The sequence below is a fragment of the Carex rostrata genome, chromosome 2 (assembly GCF_964058835.1).
Source record: "Carex rostrata chromosome 2, lpCarRost1.2, whole genome shotgun sequence".
Lineage (NCBI taxonomy): Eukaryota > Viridiplantae > Streptophyta > Magnoliopsida > Poales > Cyperaceae > Carex > Carex rostrata.
This window is the reverse complement of record NC_135919.1, coordinates 9,383,697-9,399,651: the sequence shown is the minus strand read 5'-3', so window position 1 is coordinate 9,399,651 and position 15,955 is coordinate 9,383,697. Positions and strand designations below refer to the sequence as shown.

Below are 15,955 nucleotides of genomic sequence, written 5' to 3'. Positions count from 1 at the left end.
AATTCAAAATGGGATATTTCCATTTGGCTAGTTTCTATTTGTCATCCTCAAGACCTCAAGGAAAGGATCGATGTCAGAACTTTGAATGTGTCATTAATTACAGGATGGTACTGGACTACTGGTAAGAGGTAAAACTGTAAAAGTGGTCAGAGATTTTAACAGAGCATTTTTGGCTTCATGCAGCTGGACTATAGAATCAAAACAGCACTGTATATGATTTGTCCACTGCATGAAGCTAAAATTGCTCTGTTAAAATATTTACCCGGAAAAGTCATGACCGGTTTACGAGTTAGGTAGGTCACAAATTTGTACACTGCAACCACCGTAAATGAGCAAACATTTGGCTTAAAGGGGGAGATATTTTTTTACCTTGTAAAATGCACCATAGCTTCTATATCTAACACCCATTTAGGCGAAATAGAATTCTCATATCTTTATAACACAGATAAAAGTATCACAAGAACAATTGCAAATCATGGAAAACGGAGAGAGGTACAACAAATGGTCACTTGCCAATGAAACTGCTCTGGTCACTGGTGGTACCAAAGGAATTGGGTATGATATGCTATTCCTTCATATTTATAGTCAATATAAACATTGCAAAAGGGATATATTCAAACTATTCTTTTGTAGTAACTGGGTTTGTTTCCTATATACTTTTTGCATTTTCAAAAATTACAAATGTATGTATATCAACATGATCGGTATTTTTTTTTTTTTTTTTTTTTGAATAACCACAAATCTGGTATTGTGCAGGTATGCAATAGTAGAAGAACTGGCAGCATTAGGAGCAACTGTGCACACTTGCTCTAGGAATGAAATCGAACTAAATAAGTGTTTGCAAGAGTGGAAGGACAAGAAACTAAAAATCACTGGTTCAGTCTGTGATGTGTCGTCTCGAGCTGAAAGAGAAAAGCTAATGGACACCGTGAAATCAGTTTTCCAGGGAAGGCTTACAATCCTTGTAAGTCTATCAGTAAAATGTTTTGCTCCCTTTTCAAATGAGTGATTTTGAATAAAGCAGTTTTGCTGGTAAAAATGCTACTGAAGCCGAAAATTTCATACTTTTTTGTTACAACCAGAGGTGAGGGTTTCATTTCCATAAAAAATCGCCATGCCTATCACAATCCTCCTCTTTTATCAAACTGCAAACTAGATCATATGAAGCAAAATTAATATAAATTTAAAATCAAAGAAAGAAGATAGTGCTGCTGGTCACATGCAAACATTGATTTTTATTTCGGTAATTAATAAAAACTGGCATCAAGAACAACTAATATATCAAGTATAGCATTGTACTAAAATTTTATATTAATGAATTTTGCATCCTATCCTCCTTTTATATCAATGCTTGTATATATCTATTATGTATAGGTAAATAATGCAGGGACCGGTTTCATAAAAGCTGCAGAGCAAATAACAGAAAAGGAATATTCATTTCTGATGGCAACAAATCTTGAATCTGCATTCCACTTATCTCAACTTGCGCATCCTCTTCTAAAGGCCTCCGGTGGTGGCAGTGTTGTTTTCAACTCATCTATGGCTAGTTTACTCGGCATCGAGTACCTCTCTCTCTATTGTGCTACTAAAGGTAGTGTATCCCTAGTCGTAATTTCTAAATACCAGTTCGATGGAGTGTACATGCAACATTTTGCGAATTATAATTGCTATCAGAAAACTGAATACTGTAAAATGATTTTCACTAAATGTTTTTGCTGAGTTTTGAGTTTAATTTTTTTTTTTGCACGATTAATTGAACTGATATATCTCAAATTGCATTATTTGGTGAAACTCAAAAGTCTAGAAGAGGAAAGCAAATTGATCAAGAGAAAGAATGAACAAAAATTATCGATGTCTTAGCATGACAAGAAGAAATAAAAAATAACAGCAAAATCAAGATATAAGATTAGAAGCTCAATCCAAAATTCGAGTTCGTCTAAGAATATATAAGCTTAATTTTGTGTCAGGAGCGATAAACCAACTGACCAAGAGCTTGGCCTGTGAATGGGCAAAGGATAACATCCGATGCAATGCCGTTGCACCCGGAGCTATCGACACCCCTCTAATGAAACCAGTATATATGCAAATAAATATTCGAGTCATTAATTCTATATATTATGTACAAACTTTAATTAATTATTCCTTTGAACTGAAATAATCACATTATATTATGTTCAGGTGCTTGATGATGAGAACCACAAGGCAAAGCAACTCGCCGTTATTCCTCAAGGTCGTGCCGGCCAGCCTGAGGAGGTTGCAACTCTTGTGGCATTCCTTTGCATGCCGGCTGCTTCTTACATCACCGGGCAAGTCGTTGCCGTTGATGGTGGCCGCTCCATTAACGGCAATGTGAAGTAATTAAGACAATTACCTAATTATTTTATTTAAGTGGAGATTTTGTGGTTTATTATGTCTTCTTGTTGAGGAGATGGGCTATTGAAATAACTGTATGTGTAGTACTGTTTGGTGTTTGAAATAATTAAAATTTGGATAAATTTGTACTTCACCGGTAGGATGTAAATTTGTATCGTGTCGTCATTTGGGATACGTCATGCGCTGTGTCGTGACTAAAATATCTTGTAAAATAGTTATGGTATATTAATCACGTTGATCACAGCATAAGGTTGTTGATTATATTAGTAACGTTTGATGACGTTTAACTATTTATTTCGAATTTGAAATTACTTAAAATAAGGCAAAATTATAAAAAAAAAATACAAGGAAAATTATAATAAATGTAAAAATACAGAAATAATATTGTAAGAAAATTATGTCTAAAAGAATAAATTTATTCTGAAACTTGAATTATTATTTGAAATAACTAATGGAATAAATTTATGTTATTTTTGTCATATATAATTATGTTTGATCATGTTCCGTGTTGTGTTATAATGTGATCATATCAATTCTCGTATCGTACTACATCGTTCTTTAAGTTCAGTTGATAATTACGGCATACAACACATAAGTCATGCCGCATAACTAATATGCAGTGTTTTAAAAGTCGGTTTAGTCAGCCGAATATTTGTATTCGTTTGGAATCCAAATAGAAAATGAGTATTCAGTCCAATATTCGGTTTCGAATATTCGGCTACATTTTTTTTGCATATTATCTATTCAGCTGAATTTTTTCAAATATAGAATAAGAATCCGAATAAGAACCGAATAAGTTATGATTTAATTTATTTAAGTTTGAACTTATGTTTTATTTATGCTTATTTGTAGTTTTGTAATTTGTACTGTGGGTTGTTACCTTGTTCTAACTTATATTATATTTTATTTATATTTATTTGTAATGGTTATCTATGTTTATTAGAGTTAATACCTATAACTTGTCATTTGAAAATCCGAATATATAAATCCGAATATGCAGACGCATACCGTATATGCAATATGCGGTGGCTTTTCAAATACCGAATAAGAATCGATTATTAAAACACTGCTAATACGTGTACTATGCAGTGATGAAGTCGTGTCTGATCATGACGTGACTATTATATCCAATTCTCCGATTAACAAAAATAACTGTGATTTTTTTGCGACCAACTTTTTGTTTTCCTTTTTTCTCCTCTTCTCCTAGTGGTAAGCATAGTGACAAACGAATAGTTCGGATTCAGTTCAAGGGGATCAAATATTCATAATTTAGATATAATTTGGGTATAATTCAGGAATAAATGATTCGGTACGTATAATAAAGAAGCAAACCAAAAAACCAAAAAAAATTCGTGTTTTTCTCGCGAATAATTCGTGACTCGTGTTTTATTCGCGAATAAAATGTATTAGAAGTTTTTTTGCGTTTTATTCGGAGTTCAGTTCGAAAACATCAAACAAACGAATAAAACGCGAGTTATGTGACTATGATGGTAAGTGCTGTTGTTATATAACCTGATAGTTAATTAAGGCCAACAAGAGTATTTTTAATTGGAATAGATTTCCCTTTGAATGGTATAAATTATATAACCTGATAGTTAAATGTATAATATATGTATGAAAGAACTTCATATGATATTGCATTTGGAGAAGGGCCTATATATACCTGACTGTCTCACTATTAGTGAGAGGCATGATTGATTAGTGATGTTAGAGCCCAAATTAAAATATTTGTAAGAAGGCCTGTTGATCAGGTGGTGTCTGACAATCCAATTAATTATAAGGAGCCTTCTTAGTAAAAGTATATTTGGATTTTATTTTTTCCAAGTTTGACTTAAAATTATCCAGCCTTTTAATATTTACAAAATATATTATTTAAATTTTGAAAAATGCAATATTTTATATGAAAAACATTGTTTTGTAACTATATCAAAAACTAGTTCACTAATTATTCTGATTTAGAATCGCGAACTTAGTGCAGTGACATCAGTTCTCGTCTATGTTCCAAAGACCCATTTTTTTTTCTTACTAAAGACATGGGTTTAATTCTCAAAAAATGGCATCTAAAAGATATTGAGAGTGTATCAGGACTCTTTAATAAAAAAATATAGATTCTGGTTTTATAAAATTATATCTTTAAAATACAAAAATATAAAATTCAATAAAAATATTCATGCTTCAATAATTTTAATAACAATTGATAAAATTGAGTTATTAAAAGAATTTTATACAGACTTAATTATAGAATCTACTTAGACAATTAATCCAAATTAGTTTGCACTTTTTTCTCGATTTTTTTTAAATAGAACTCTTTTAACAGAACAAGCACGGTGCACAGGATTGTTATAAAAATAGCCTCCATCGATCCCTAGGATCAGTGTAGCAAGAAAACAATTTTCTCCACCGATCCCTAGGATTGGTGCGGAAAATGGTTTTCTTGCTACACCGATTCTAGAGATCGGTGAAAGCTATTTTTATAAAAATCACGCATAAGATGCTTGTTTCATTAAAATGATTAAAAAGAGTTCTATTAAAAAAATATATATTTTTTCTCTGTATGACATTGTGCCATCTGACTTCAGATATTATAATTATTATTTAGATTTCAAGCTTGTGCTACCATATAATAAATTTTTAAAACATTCATCAAATTATTGGTAATTTCTTATCCTCGTTTTTTTTTTTATTTTGGCATTTGTATTTTGGAATCTAGGTATTTGTGTTTATATTATGAAGTGGATATAATAGACGACGAATTGTAAACTTTTTTCTTCACTAAAAGAAAAAATACTTTGAAATATAAATCTAAACTTTTTTCTTCACTAAAAGAAAAAATGCTTTGAAATATAAATCTAAATTGGGAAACTTTTATCATTAACCTTGTTCCTCCCAAAATGAATGTAGTGATGCTGAAAAAAATTATAAGTTGAGGCTTAATTTGTTTTCTACAAGATATAAAAAATCAATTCAATCTTCGTGTTTTGTACCTTTGAATGCACAACGATTATTGTAGCGAACTAATTAACTTTCGCTATCCATGCTTTCGTCTTCTTTGGAAATGTTTGGCAGGGGCTGCCAAGTTTGACGCTGCCGACGCTTTGAAAGATACAAGGCATTATTTCTTGGAGGAAAAGTAATATTGAAAGCGAAATGGAATTACTTCCATGACTAGCGATTTTTAACCTTGTAATATATATGCAGTTATGCACCCCACATAGCTTCTATATCTTACATCCATTTAGGCGAAAAAGAATTCTCATATCTTTGTAAAACAGAGAAAAGTATCACAAAAGCATTTGCAAATCATGGAAAACAGAGAGAGGTACAACAAATGGTTACTTGCTAATGAAACTGCCCTGGTCACTGGTGGTACCAAAGGAATTGGGTAAGATATGCTATTCCTTCACTATTACAAGAAAATATAAATATTGCAAAAGGGATATATATATTTAAACTTGTTGCATATTCAAAAATTGCAAATGTATGTATATCAACATGATCAGTATTTTTTTTATAACCACAAATCTGGTATTGTGCAGGTACGCAATAGTAGAAGAACTGGCAACATTAGGAACAACTGTGCACACTTGCTCTAGGAATGAAATAGAACTAAACAAGTGTCTGCAAGAGTGGAAGGAGAAGAAATTAAAAGTCACTGGTTCAGTCTGTGATGTGTCGTCTCGAGCTGAAAGAGAGAAGCTAATGGACACCGTCAAATCAGTTTTTCAGGGAAGGCTCACAATCCTTGTAAGTCGATCAATAAAAAAATTTCTCCCTTTTCAAATGAGTGATTTTGAATAAGTTGCGAGTTTTGCTGGTAAAAACTGTACTGAAGCCAAAAACTGAATAATTTTTTGTTACAATTTGGTGAGTTTTTCTCACTGCGAACTTCTTTTTTTAGCTCATATGAAAACAAAATTAACATAAAATCAAATTTAAAGAAAGAAGATCATGTCCTTGGTCACATACGATCATTGATCCTTATTTCGTTACCTAATAAAAACTGATATTCCATAATAACAACTAATATTCCATGTATAGTGTTATACTAAAATTTTATATTAACGAGTTTTGCATCCTATCCTCTATTTATATCAATGCTTATATCTTGTATGTATAGGTAAATAATGCAGGGACCGCTTCCGCAAAAGCTGCAGAGCAAATAACAGAAAAGGAATACTCGTTTCTGATGGCAACAAATTTTGAATCAGCATTCCACTTTACCCAACTCGCACATCCTCTTCTCAAGGCCTCTGGTGGCGGCAGTGTTATTTTCATCTCTGCTATAGCTAGTTTACTCGGCATCGAGTACCTCTCTCTCTATTGTGCTACTAAAGGTAGTGCATTTCTACTTCCTAGTAATTGTTTATGATAAGTTTTTTTTTTTTTTTTTTCTTTTTTGAAAGAAGTGGAATCATCCACTGATTTCCATTAAAATGAAAATTCCATACATTGTTTGCCGGTACCAACAGACTGGTACCAGATACCAAAGCGATCACCTGGTATTGACAAATACCACTAAAACATCCAAAAACAAATAACAAAACCTGATACATCCAAGCAATCTCCAGAACATATAACATCACATATGTAGAACATACCTAACATACCAATATATGACAAAACAAGGAAAATAAGCATAAAAGACCCTAAAATTTTAAGAAACTGCAACAGTCATTAATGAGGAGTTGTAGCCACTATCAGAATCACCATTGGAAGTGGGGAATAAATCTGCTGCGATCCGAAATAGATGAACAATATCCTGAAATCCTTGCTTTCCTAAATCTAACTGTCAATTTGTTTTGAGATGCGTGCACAAACAAACTAGCTATTTCGAGATGGGTGCACAGAAAAAATTGAACGGTTAGATTTGGAAAAGCAGGGATTTCAGGATACTGTTCATCTAATTCGGGGTACTGTTCATCTAATTCGGATCGCAGCAGATTTATTCCCATTGGAAGTGTCCTCACCGTCACTTGAACTGATCCTTGTTCCAAGCATAGAGGTTAGCCCCTATGGAAATGACCAGTGTAGACCCTATTATGTCCTTCAAATCACAATAATTGGTTATGATAAGTTGATATTCAGTTTTTTTTGCACGATGAATTGAACTGATATGTCTCAAATTGCATTATACTCATAGTCTGACCTTTATCATCCTCTTTGCATTTTAAAATAATTAAAAGAGGAAATTAAATTGAAGGGAACGAATAAATGAAAATTATTGATATCTTAGCTTGATGACAAGAAGAAACAAAAAAATAAATAACCAGCGAAATTAAGATAAAAGATTAGAAGCTCAATTCAAAATTCCAGTTCGTACAAATATATATATTTATAAACTCAATTTTTGTGTCAGGAGCGATGAACCAACTGACCAAGAGCTTGGCCTGTGAATGGGCAAAGGATAACATCCGATGCAATGCTGTTGCACCTGGCGCGATCGACACCCCTCTAATGAAACCAGTAAGCAAATAAATTTTCATGTCATTAATTCTATATATTATGTACAAACTTTAATTATTCCTTTGAACTGAAATAATCACATTATATTATGTGCAGGTGCTTGATGATGAAAACATCAAGGCAAAGCAACTCGCCGCTATTCCTCAAGGTCGGGCCGGCCAGCCCGAGGAGGTCGCAAATCTCGTGGCGTTCCTTTGCATGCCGGCTGCTTCTTACATCAACGGGCAAATCGTTGCCGTTGATGGTGGCCGCTCCATTAACGGCAATGTGAAGTAACTAAGACAATTATACCTAATTATTTTATATAAGTTGGAAACCTATCAGGAATTTGACTTTTTGTTTAATTTATTGTGTGTTCTTGTTGAGTAGATGCACTACTGAAATAATTGTATGAGAGCTGTTTGGTATTTGAAATAATTAAAAAGATGGATAATTTTGTGATTCTCCTAGGATGTGAATTCGTATAGTGTCATAACTACTCACGTCATGATTTGGGATACGTAGTGTGTCGTGTCGTAACCAAAATATCTAGAAAAATAATTATGACACATTAATCAGGTCATTATCAAAAGTAACAATACTGGTTACTTGTTAATACCGCCTCCTCTCCCAATTCTCATCTTCTAGTTGTGCTTATCGCCACAAATAATTTAAGGGACCTTCAAATCAAATCAATTTAACAACCCATGATAACGAGATGCATAATCCCTTAGCATATATTAAGATCTTGAAGTTCTAATTTCCATTCTTACAAATTTCCATCTGCCCGTGTTTTGTTCTGTGAATTGTTTTTTCAGGAAGAAAAACCATAGTTAGATAATGTGGTCAATATTATTTATCTAATCAAATCACATTTTCTTTAGAAAACTATATGCCTAAAATGACTCATAACAGGTTTTCCAGATTAAGTGACTAATTAAGGTTCAATTAAAAGTTATAATGTATAACATTTAGGAACAAAAATGCAAGCTTCTAAAATTTTTTTTTGAGTAAAGCAAGCTTCTAAAATTACTTGGACCAAAACAGAAAAAAGTAATACATAACTGAAAAACTATATGCCTAAAATGATCATGACACCTATGACTGATTTGCACCAGTCCGGTACCTACTATGCAATGGATTATTGAATCCAACTTTGGGAGAGACGTTGGAGGAATAAAGGAGAAGGAAGAAGGAGACGCGTGCAAGGCTGTCAGTCAGAGTGCTCGGGAAGAAAATATTAAACATAGCGGAGCCTGCGAGCGGGCCCCGTCATTTAAACATCAATCTGGAGCCGTTAGAAGACGTAGTCGTGACCAGAGGGCTCTGTCTGATCAGAAGCGAAGCATTCTTTTTTTTTTAAAACCTTCGGAGAAGCTGCCAATTCGTGAGGAGAAATCGAACTCTCGACCTTTGGGTACAACAACTCTAGAATTTTCTCCTAGCCAATTGTACTACTCCCCTTTCTCTTCAGTTCAGTAATTCCAGGGGTGTTCATTGGTTCGGTTCGGTTGAAAATCAACCGAAATGGGCAAATCAAAGTTATAATTTGGTTTCAAAAATAGAACCGAACCGAACCGAACTAAAGTTTTATTGTTCGGTTCAAACCGAAATATATTAATCTTTTTATAATTGATTTATAATAAACCGAAGTATATTAAGAAATAAACCGAAGTGTTTAAAGCAATTGATTAAGAAATAAATTGAAACAGTTCGGACTAAATAATATATAAAAGTTCGGTCGGTTCATTTATTTTGGTTTTGAAAATTTTCAAACGAAACCAAACTGAAATTATAATTTAGTTTTAAAAAGCAAACCGAACTGAACCATTAAACTGAAAAAACCGAACTGTTTGATCCAAACTAATTCGGTTCGGTTCAAAACCGACTATACCGGACCCAATGAACCCACTTAGGTAATTCAGTTAGTTAGGCCAGCTCAGCCTTGTTCAGGGATGTGGCAGCAGACATGGCGAGCGGAGATACACTAGTAGTCATTTCTTTACTGTTTTTAGTAATTCTTGTTTTGTTTGGATCGCCTATATAAGACGAATGTAACTATGGAACCAATTATGAATGAAATAGTATCAATAGAGAGAATTTATCTTCTTTCCTTATCACCTTTTCGTTCTTTCTGAACTCAAACAACTATTCAAATATTACTTCTCGTCTGTCTTTCGTTCGATCGATTTAATTCGATCCTAATCAGAGCTTACAGGAGCTATTCTTGTAGCATACAAAGAGGGGAGCGGGCAGATATAATCATTGAGACAGTGACACGTTTAGTAGGCTTGAGCAAATTACTCGGTACTGGTACTGATTTTTTACAGTACCTGACTAGTGTTCTGAGACATGGTCACAACTTACAATCATAATACTGAATGTTCTCAAGCTCATTGAACACAAGGAAATTAAACCCAATGCACAATTTTATAATAGAGGTAAATTTGAGAATTAGAGTAATAAACAAGCAAATTTTGTAGCAATCCAAATCAAATCAAGGAACAAAAAAATCAAATCCAGTATGAATAAGATGGAATATGGGTGGAAATGAGGAGCACAATACACAAATTCTAAAAGGTTGATTTTATTTTTTTTTAGCATGTACATATATATTTCTTCTTCCTTCCGACAAATAGAGTTGTGAGCAGTGAGCAGTGAGCAGTCGGAGTCTTCATACGCTGGGAATGAGAGATAAATAACAAGGTTGTACCACGCAAATCATGGTAATTTTCTCAAATAGCTTATACTCAAATAAATAGAGAAATAGAGAGTCACGCAAAAAACTAAGACAACAAACAAGTACAAAAAATAAGAGAAGACATAAGATTTTATATAAAAACTCTTTCAAAAAAAAATCATAAGAGCACACAGCACAAATTAACTAAATCAAAGAAGATACGAGAGATTAGAACTCTCAGTAACACACACTCTCTCTGTCCGTGTGATATACGGAAATGAATTGCCTTAATGGACCGGGCCCAATATTGTTTTCAGCTCAACATCATTATTATCACAGAAGAAAAAATGTGCAGAGCATCAAACAACCAAATGCTTTTCAAAAAGAGAGGAGAAAAAGATGGATAAACAACCGAAGTGCGTGTGGAGATGATGAGGAGAAGATAAAGAGAGGGAGATTAAAAAAAAAAGAGTTGTTAAAAGAATTATATCCAGATTTAATTATAAAATCTATAATATTCACCAAAATTATGGTATGCTTGAGTAATTCATCTAGACTGATGATTACACATGGTGGCATCTTGCCCAAAAAAAAATCCCCATGCGTATCTGTCTGCTTCTAGACCGTCCAACTTAGCTTGCGCTTTTTTCTGTATTTGACATTTTTCCATCTAACTCAGTGCCGTAATATTTGATCTAGAATATTAGATTAAATATTTTTAGTCGGTTGCCATTCAAATAGAAAATTTATATTCGGTCCGAATATGCGGTTTGGAGCATATATCGGTTTAAAGTGTATTAACAGTGATAAAAATACTGATTTAGAGTGTATTAACAGTGATAAAAATACCGGTTTAGAGTATATTAACAGTGATTTATAACACATATTACCGGTTTAGAGTATATTAATGGTGATAAAAATACCAGTTTATAGTATATTAACAGTGGTTTATACCACATATTATTGTATACTTATTTATATATATATGAATTCTCATTTAAAATCTGCATATATAAGTCCGCATATGCGGTCACATACTGCATATGCGGTATGCGGTGACTTTCTGCATACCGCATATAAACCGAATATTAAAACACTGATTTGACTTCAGATATTATGGGTGTGTTTTGTTGGGTTGAGAATAAGCTAATTTTAGAATTAAACTATTCGGTATTTGGTTGAATTAAAATACTTAGAATAGAAAATTCAAACTTTTTATCTTATTAGAATAAGAATTTTGATATTTAACTATTTTAATAAAAAAAACAGTTGTTATTCTTGATTTAGCTATTTTAACTATTTTTTTTTGCAACCAAACATATTTACTCTATGATTATTATTTAGTTTTCAAGCTTGTGTCACCGTATAATGAGCTTCTACAATATTCATCAATTTTTTGGTAATTTCTTATCCTCGTTATTGTAATTTTGGCATTGGTATTTTGGAATCTAATTATTTATGTTTAAAAAAATGAAGTGGATATAATAGACGAGGAATTGTGAACTTTTTCCTCCACTTAAAAAACTTAGTTTGAAATATAAATTCTAAATGAGGAATTTTATCATTAATCTTGTTCCCCAAACAATTAATGTATTGATGCTGAAAAATTAATAAGCTCAATCTTGGTCTTTTGAGATTGCTTAATACAAACTTTTAATTTAATTTATAGTTTGCAGTCACATATAAGTGGCAATACAATTAACTGTATAGTTATCTAAGATTTTTTTGTTTTAAATAGAATAAATTTTAAATATTTTAACAGAATAAGCACTATTAATTTGATTTTTATAAAAAACACTTCCACCGATCCACAGAATCGGTGAAGGCACAAACATGTTTGCTCCACTGATCCGCAAGATCGGTGGAGCTATTTACTGTTAATTTATGTTAGCAGATTGTATAGATGGGTCATAATATGGCTCCATCGATCCAACAGATCGGTAGAGCAAACCTCTTTGTGTGGACTCGTTTTTTGTAGAATCCAAATCAATAATGCTTATTTCATTAAAAAAAATATTAAATTTAATTCTATTTAAAAACAAAAAACCGTTATCTAACAATTTAAAATCACACATGCATGTGCCTACATATTTTGTGAAAAAACATACATAGGAAATTATATACAAAAGATATTATTTTTTGTTTAAAGCTTAGCAACAAAAGATATTTATAAATCAGCATATATGAATAAGCAGTACACATTTTAAAATACTGATAGCAACCACCACTCCATCACAATCATTGAGCTGAGAAATTATCACATTACTGCAACAAATTAGACATGATGACCATTAAAAAATAGAAACGGAAGCACTTCCCATTTCGCTTTCAATATTTCTTTTCCTCTACGAAATAAATGCCTTGTGAGTAATTTTCAACTTGCTTTTCCGTTTCACTGTTTTGTGCCTTTGAATGGTAAAGATTTTAACAGAGCAATTTTGCTTAATACAACGCACGGACAATAGAATTAAAACAGCAATGCATACAATTTTGCGCTGCATGAAGCCAAAATTACTCTGTTAAAATCTTTACCCCCTTTGAAAGCACAACGATTATTGTAACGAACTTTCGGCTGATAACGATTCTTGCAACGTGGCTTCATTCATTCTATATCTTATCCCTTTTAGCAAGACACATGATGTGTCACGACCATGACTAGCGATATTTTTTTAGTATGATTATGACATAAATTAAATACTGTTGTGCTTACTTGTCACTAATTTTTAATTAAAAAAAAAAAAAAACTAGATCATTGACTGACAAATTAACAGACTGCCTTAAACTAATTTAATTGTCATGACTTCAACAACATTTTCAGTTTATATGCATGAATGAATACATAGTCAATTATTCATGCTAACAAAAGGAAACCCATTTTAGGATCATGTGTGGTTATCTAACAATGTTTTAAATTTGATCAAGTCTAGATAATTAGATACATTTTTTGAGAATATTCACTAGTGATAAAATGTTGTAGATACGATAATATTTATCCACATTTGCAGCATGAAAATTTTAAATAACTAGCCTCCATTTATATTTGATCTCCATAACTCAAAAATCTAGCTCCGCCTCTGTGTGGGAGCATACACATTACCCTCAGGTAAATAATACGAATGTTAACTTGAAATTTTTGGTTTAATTTATTTTTAACTCTTTCGTTTGTGTTTAATACAAAAATTTGAAGGCAGACTATCTAAAGAATACATGGAAGGTAATAAATTGGGAATATGTTGGTTAAGTTTATGAAAATATATGAAGCTGCATGATGTACTCTTTATGAAGACCATACATAAATGTTTGTGTGATTTTGAGTGAGTTTTTGGATTTAGTTTACTTGAGAAACAATGCAAATGAGTTCTGTCCGCGACAAAATTATAAAAACAGTAAGATCAAATTATTGTTAGTGTCTATATATAAAATGTTCATTCTATATGTGCTAAACATATTTTAAAAAACTGTATATTATTGTAGCAAACTGCAAGGTAATTTGGTGGTTATGTACGTGCAACGATAAACCGTCAGTTGACCTGGCAATTTATTTTTAAAGAGAACCGTCAAGTTACTTAGCAATTGGGACAGTTTAAAAAAAAAAAAATCTGAGAGCATTTTTTGCAATTTTTGTTTTAATTGAGAGTATTAAAAATTGGCAATATTTTTGTTAATACAAAAAAGATGGACAAAATTAATCTTTGACAAACTAATTTAAAATTCAAAAAATAAAATGTACAACAAACAATTAAGGGTTTCTCCGCAATCGCATATATAATGAAAAAGAACGACAATGAAGAAGACACACGGAAGAGATTACCTCCACTACACTTATAATTTGGAGTTAAATAAAATCGTCAAAATAATACACGTTGGTACGTAACTCACCTCTGTTCTTTCTCACTTCTAGTCAAAAATTTCGGTTGTGGAGCAAATAACTTGCGTCAGTAAGTTATTGTTTTCTTTTCCTCCTTTCAACACTATTTTAGCTTCATACAATACACAAGTATTTTATTTATTTTAATTTATTGTTACATGCAATACACATGGAGTGAGAAAAATGGCACCGCGAGCCGTCTCCGTCACAAAACAGCAAGATTACGGCACGCGTGTTGGCTATGTGCCGTGATTCGCGTGTTCCGTGTTGTGATCATTCGTGTGCCGTGATCATCTTTTGAAAGTTTGATGTGACACATCACGTCATGTGAAAAATATAATCATAACACGACGCGTGGTCACGCAAGTCACGTGTAATTATGACCATTAGATAATGATCAAATTGTGAATCTTGAATAAACTAACTTAAATCAAATGGTCACGCGAGACACGTTTGGTCATGACATATTTAGACACGGTGTGACTTACGTGGTATGATCATTTGTGTGTTGTGATCATCCCTTGACATTTGAATCACAACACAGTACGATACATGAAAAATTAACTTGATTACAACACGACACGACACATCACGAGATCAAATTCACATCATATTAGTCACAATACAGTACGACACGACGCATTTTTTCCACTCTAAATTCACAGTTAAAATAGCAATGTTAATATGTTTTATCTTTTCGTTTTCTTAAATAAATAAGTTAAGAAGTTCGCAAGTATAATTGATCGTATTGTGTTCATTCATGCCAGACATCATGAGGCGACAAAAATGTGGCCCGAGATTAGAGGGCAGAAAAGGTGCCTTTCACCTTAATTGCGGTGGTTACGAATAACATTCACTGTTTCTTTGTAATTTCAAAAAGGTAACCTGTCACCTGTGTCACCTGACTCACCTGTGCGATTTCCGGATGCGTACCGCCTTCAATAACTCGCGTATCTCTTTCATCTTTGGGATAATAGATATTATATCAATTTCGGTAATAGGGTTCGTTGTTAAACGTGTGTTGCGGGTTATGTGATGAAGGTAACTAAAATTTTGAGGGGAAGTTTTTGTGAAAAAAACGTGTTGCTGATCAAACCATAAAAAAATTATATTATACCTAATATTAATTCATATGGGATTATTATTTTTTCATGGACAATTTTCTTTATCTATTAGTTATTAATAATATTTAAAATATGATGATATTACGGTTGTCAACGAGCCGATTTGAGTAGAGTTAAATAAAGTTTGAACTCAGCTGACATCAGAACGAGTTAATTTGAGCCAATCACGCGCTAGACTGAGCCTGTTGTTCACACATATATCAATTTTTTTTATTAATTTAGTGTTAGGAGCCACACACAGGACACGAGCCAAAAAATAAATTTATCTTCTTACAACAAATTTCAATTTTTCACAATAGACGCTTGAAAAAGTCAAAAAAATAACTTAATTTTTTCTTACAACGAGCTAAGTAACGATTCAAACTAGATCAAACTTAAACTTGTCACTGACAAACCAAGCCAAAATCGAACGAATTAATTACAATTTTTTTCTGAGCCGATCTCATGGGAGCCACAAGCTACGATCCT

General features: G+C 32.5%; 2 protein-coding genes across 2 annotated transcripts; both read left to right on the top strand.

Annotated features, from left to right (window-relative positions):
• The first annotated feature begins 369 nt into the window (after window positions 1–369).
• On the top strand, window positions 370–8,269 carry LOC144573350 (noroxomaritidine/norcraugsodine reductase-like). The gene is made up of 6 exons (XM_078323114.1): window positions 370–555; window positions 757–964; window positions 1,375–1,591; window positions 1,968–2,074; window positions 2,179–2,388; window positions 8,146–8,269. Exons 1-5 carry the CDS (start codon window positions 476–478, stop codon window positions 2,356–2,358), a joined length of 792 nt encoding a protein of 263 aa, XP_078179240.1. The 5' UTR covers window positions 370–475; the 3' UTR covers window positions 2,359–2,388; window positions 8,146–8,269.
• On the top strand, window positions 5,533–8,269 carry LOC144573360 (noroxomaritidine/norcraugsodine reductase-like). The gene is made up of 5 exons (XM_078323126.1): window positions 5,533–5,755; window positions 5,910–6,117; window positions 6,491–6,707; window positions 7,730–7,836; window positions 7,933–8,269. The coding sequence occupies exons 1-5, from the start codon at window positions 5,676–5,678 to the stop codon at window positions 8,110–8,112; spliced, it is 792 nt and encodes a 263-aa protein (XP_078179252.1). The 5' UTR covers window positions 5,533–5,675; the 3' UTR covers window positions 8,113–8,269.
• Window positions 8,270–15,955: the final 7,686 nt, after the last annotated feature.

What these genes read in the sequence shown, in the direction of transcription:
- LOC144573350 (XM_078323114.1), top strand. Translation starts at nt 476, where the DNA reads ATGGAAAACGGAGAGAGGTACAACAAATGGTCACTTGCCAATGAAACT. An exon ending in GGTGGTACCAAAGGAATTGG is followed by an intron (nt 556 to 756) that starts GTATGATATGCT and finishes GGTATTGTGCAG; the next exon opens with GTATGCAATAGTAGAAGAAC. An exon ending in AGGGAAGGCTTACAATCCTT is followed by an intron (nt 965 to 1,374) that starts GTAAGTCTATCA and finishes TATTATGTATAG; the next exon opens with GTAAATAATGCAGGGACCGG.
- LOC144573360 (XM_078323126.1), top strand. Translation starts at nt 5,676, where the DNA reads ATGGAAAACAGAGAGAGGTACAACAAATGGTTACTTGCTAATGAAACT. An exon ending in GGTGGTACCAAAGGAATTGG is followed by an intron (nt 5,756 to 5,909) that starts GTAAGATATGCT and finishes GGTATTGTGCAG; the next exon opens with GTACGCAATAGTAGAAGAAC. An exon ending in TCTCTATTGTGCTACTAAAG is followed by an intron (nt 6,708 to 7,729) that starts GTAGTGCATTTC and finishes TTTTTGTGTCAG; the next exon opens with GAGCGATGAACCAACTGACC.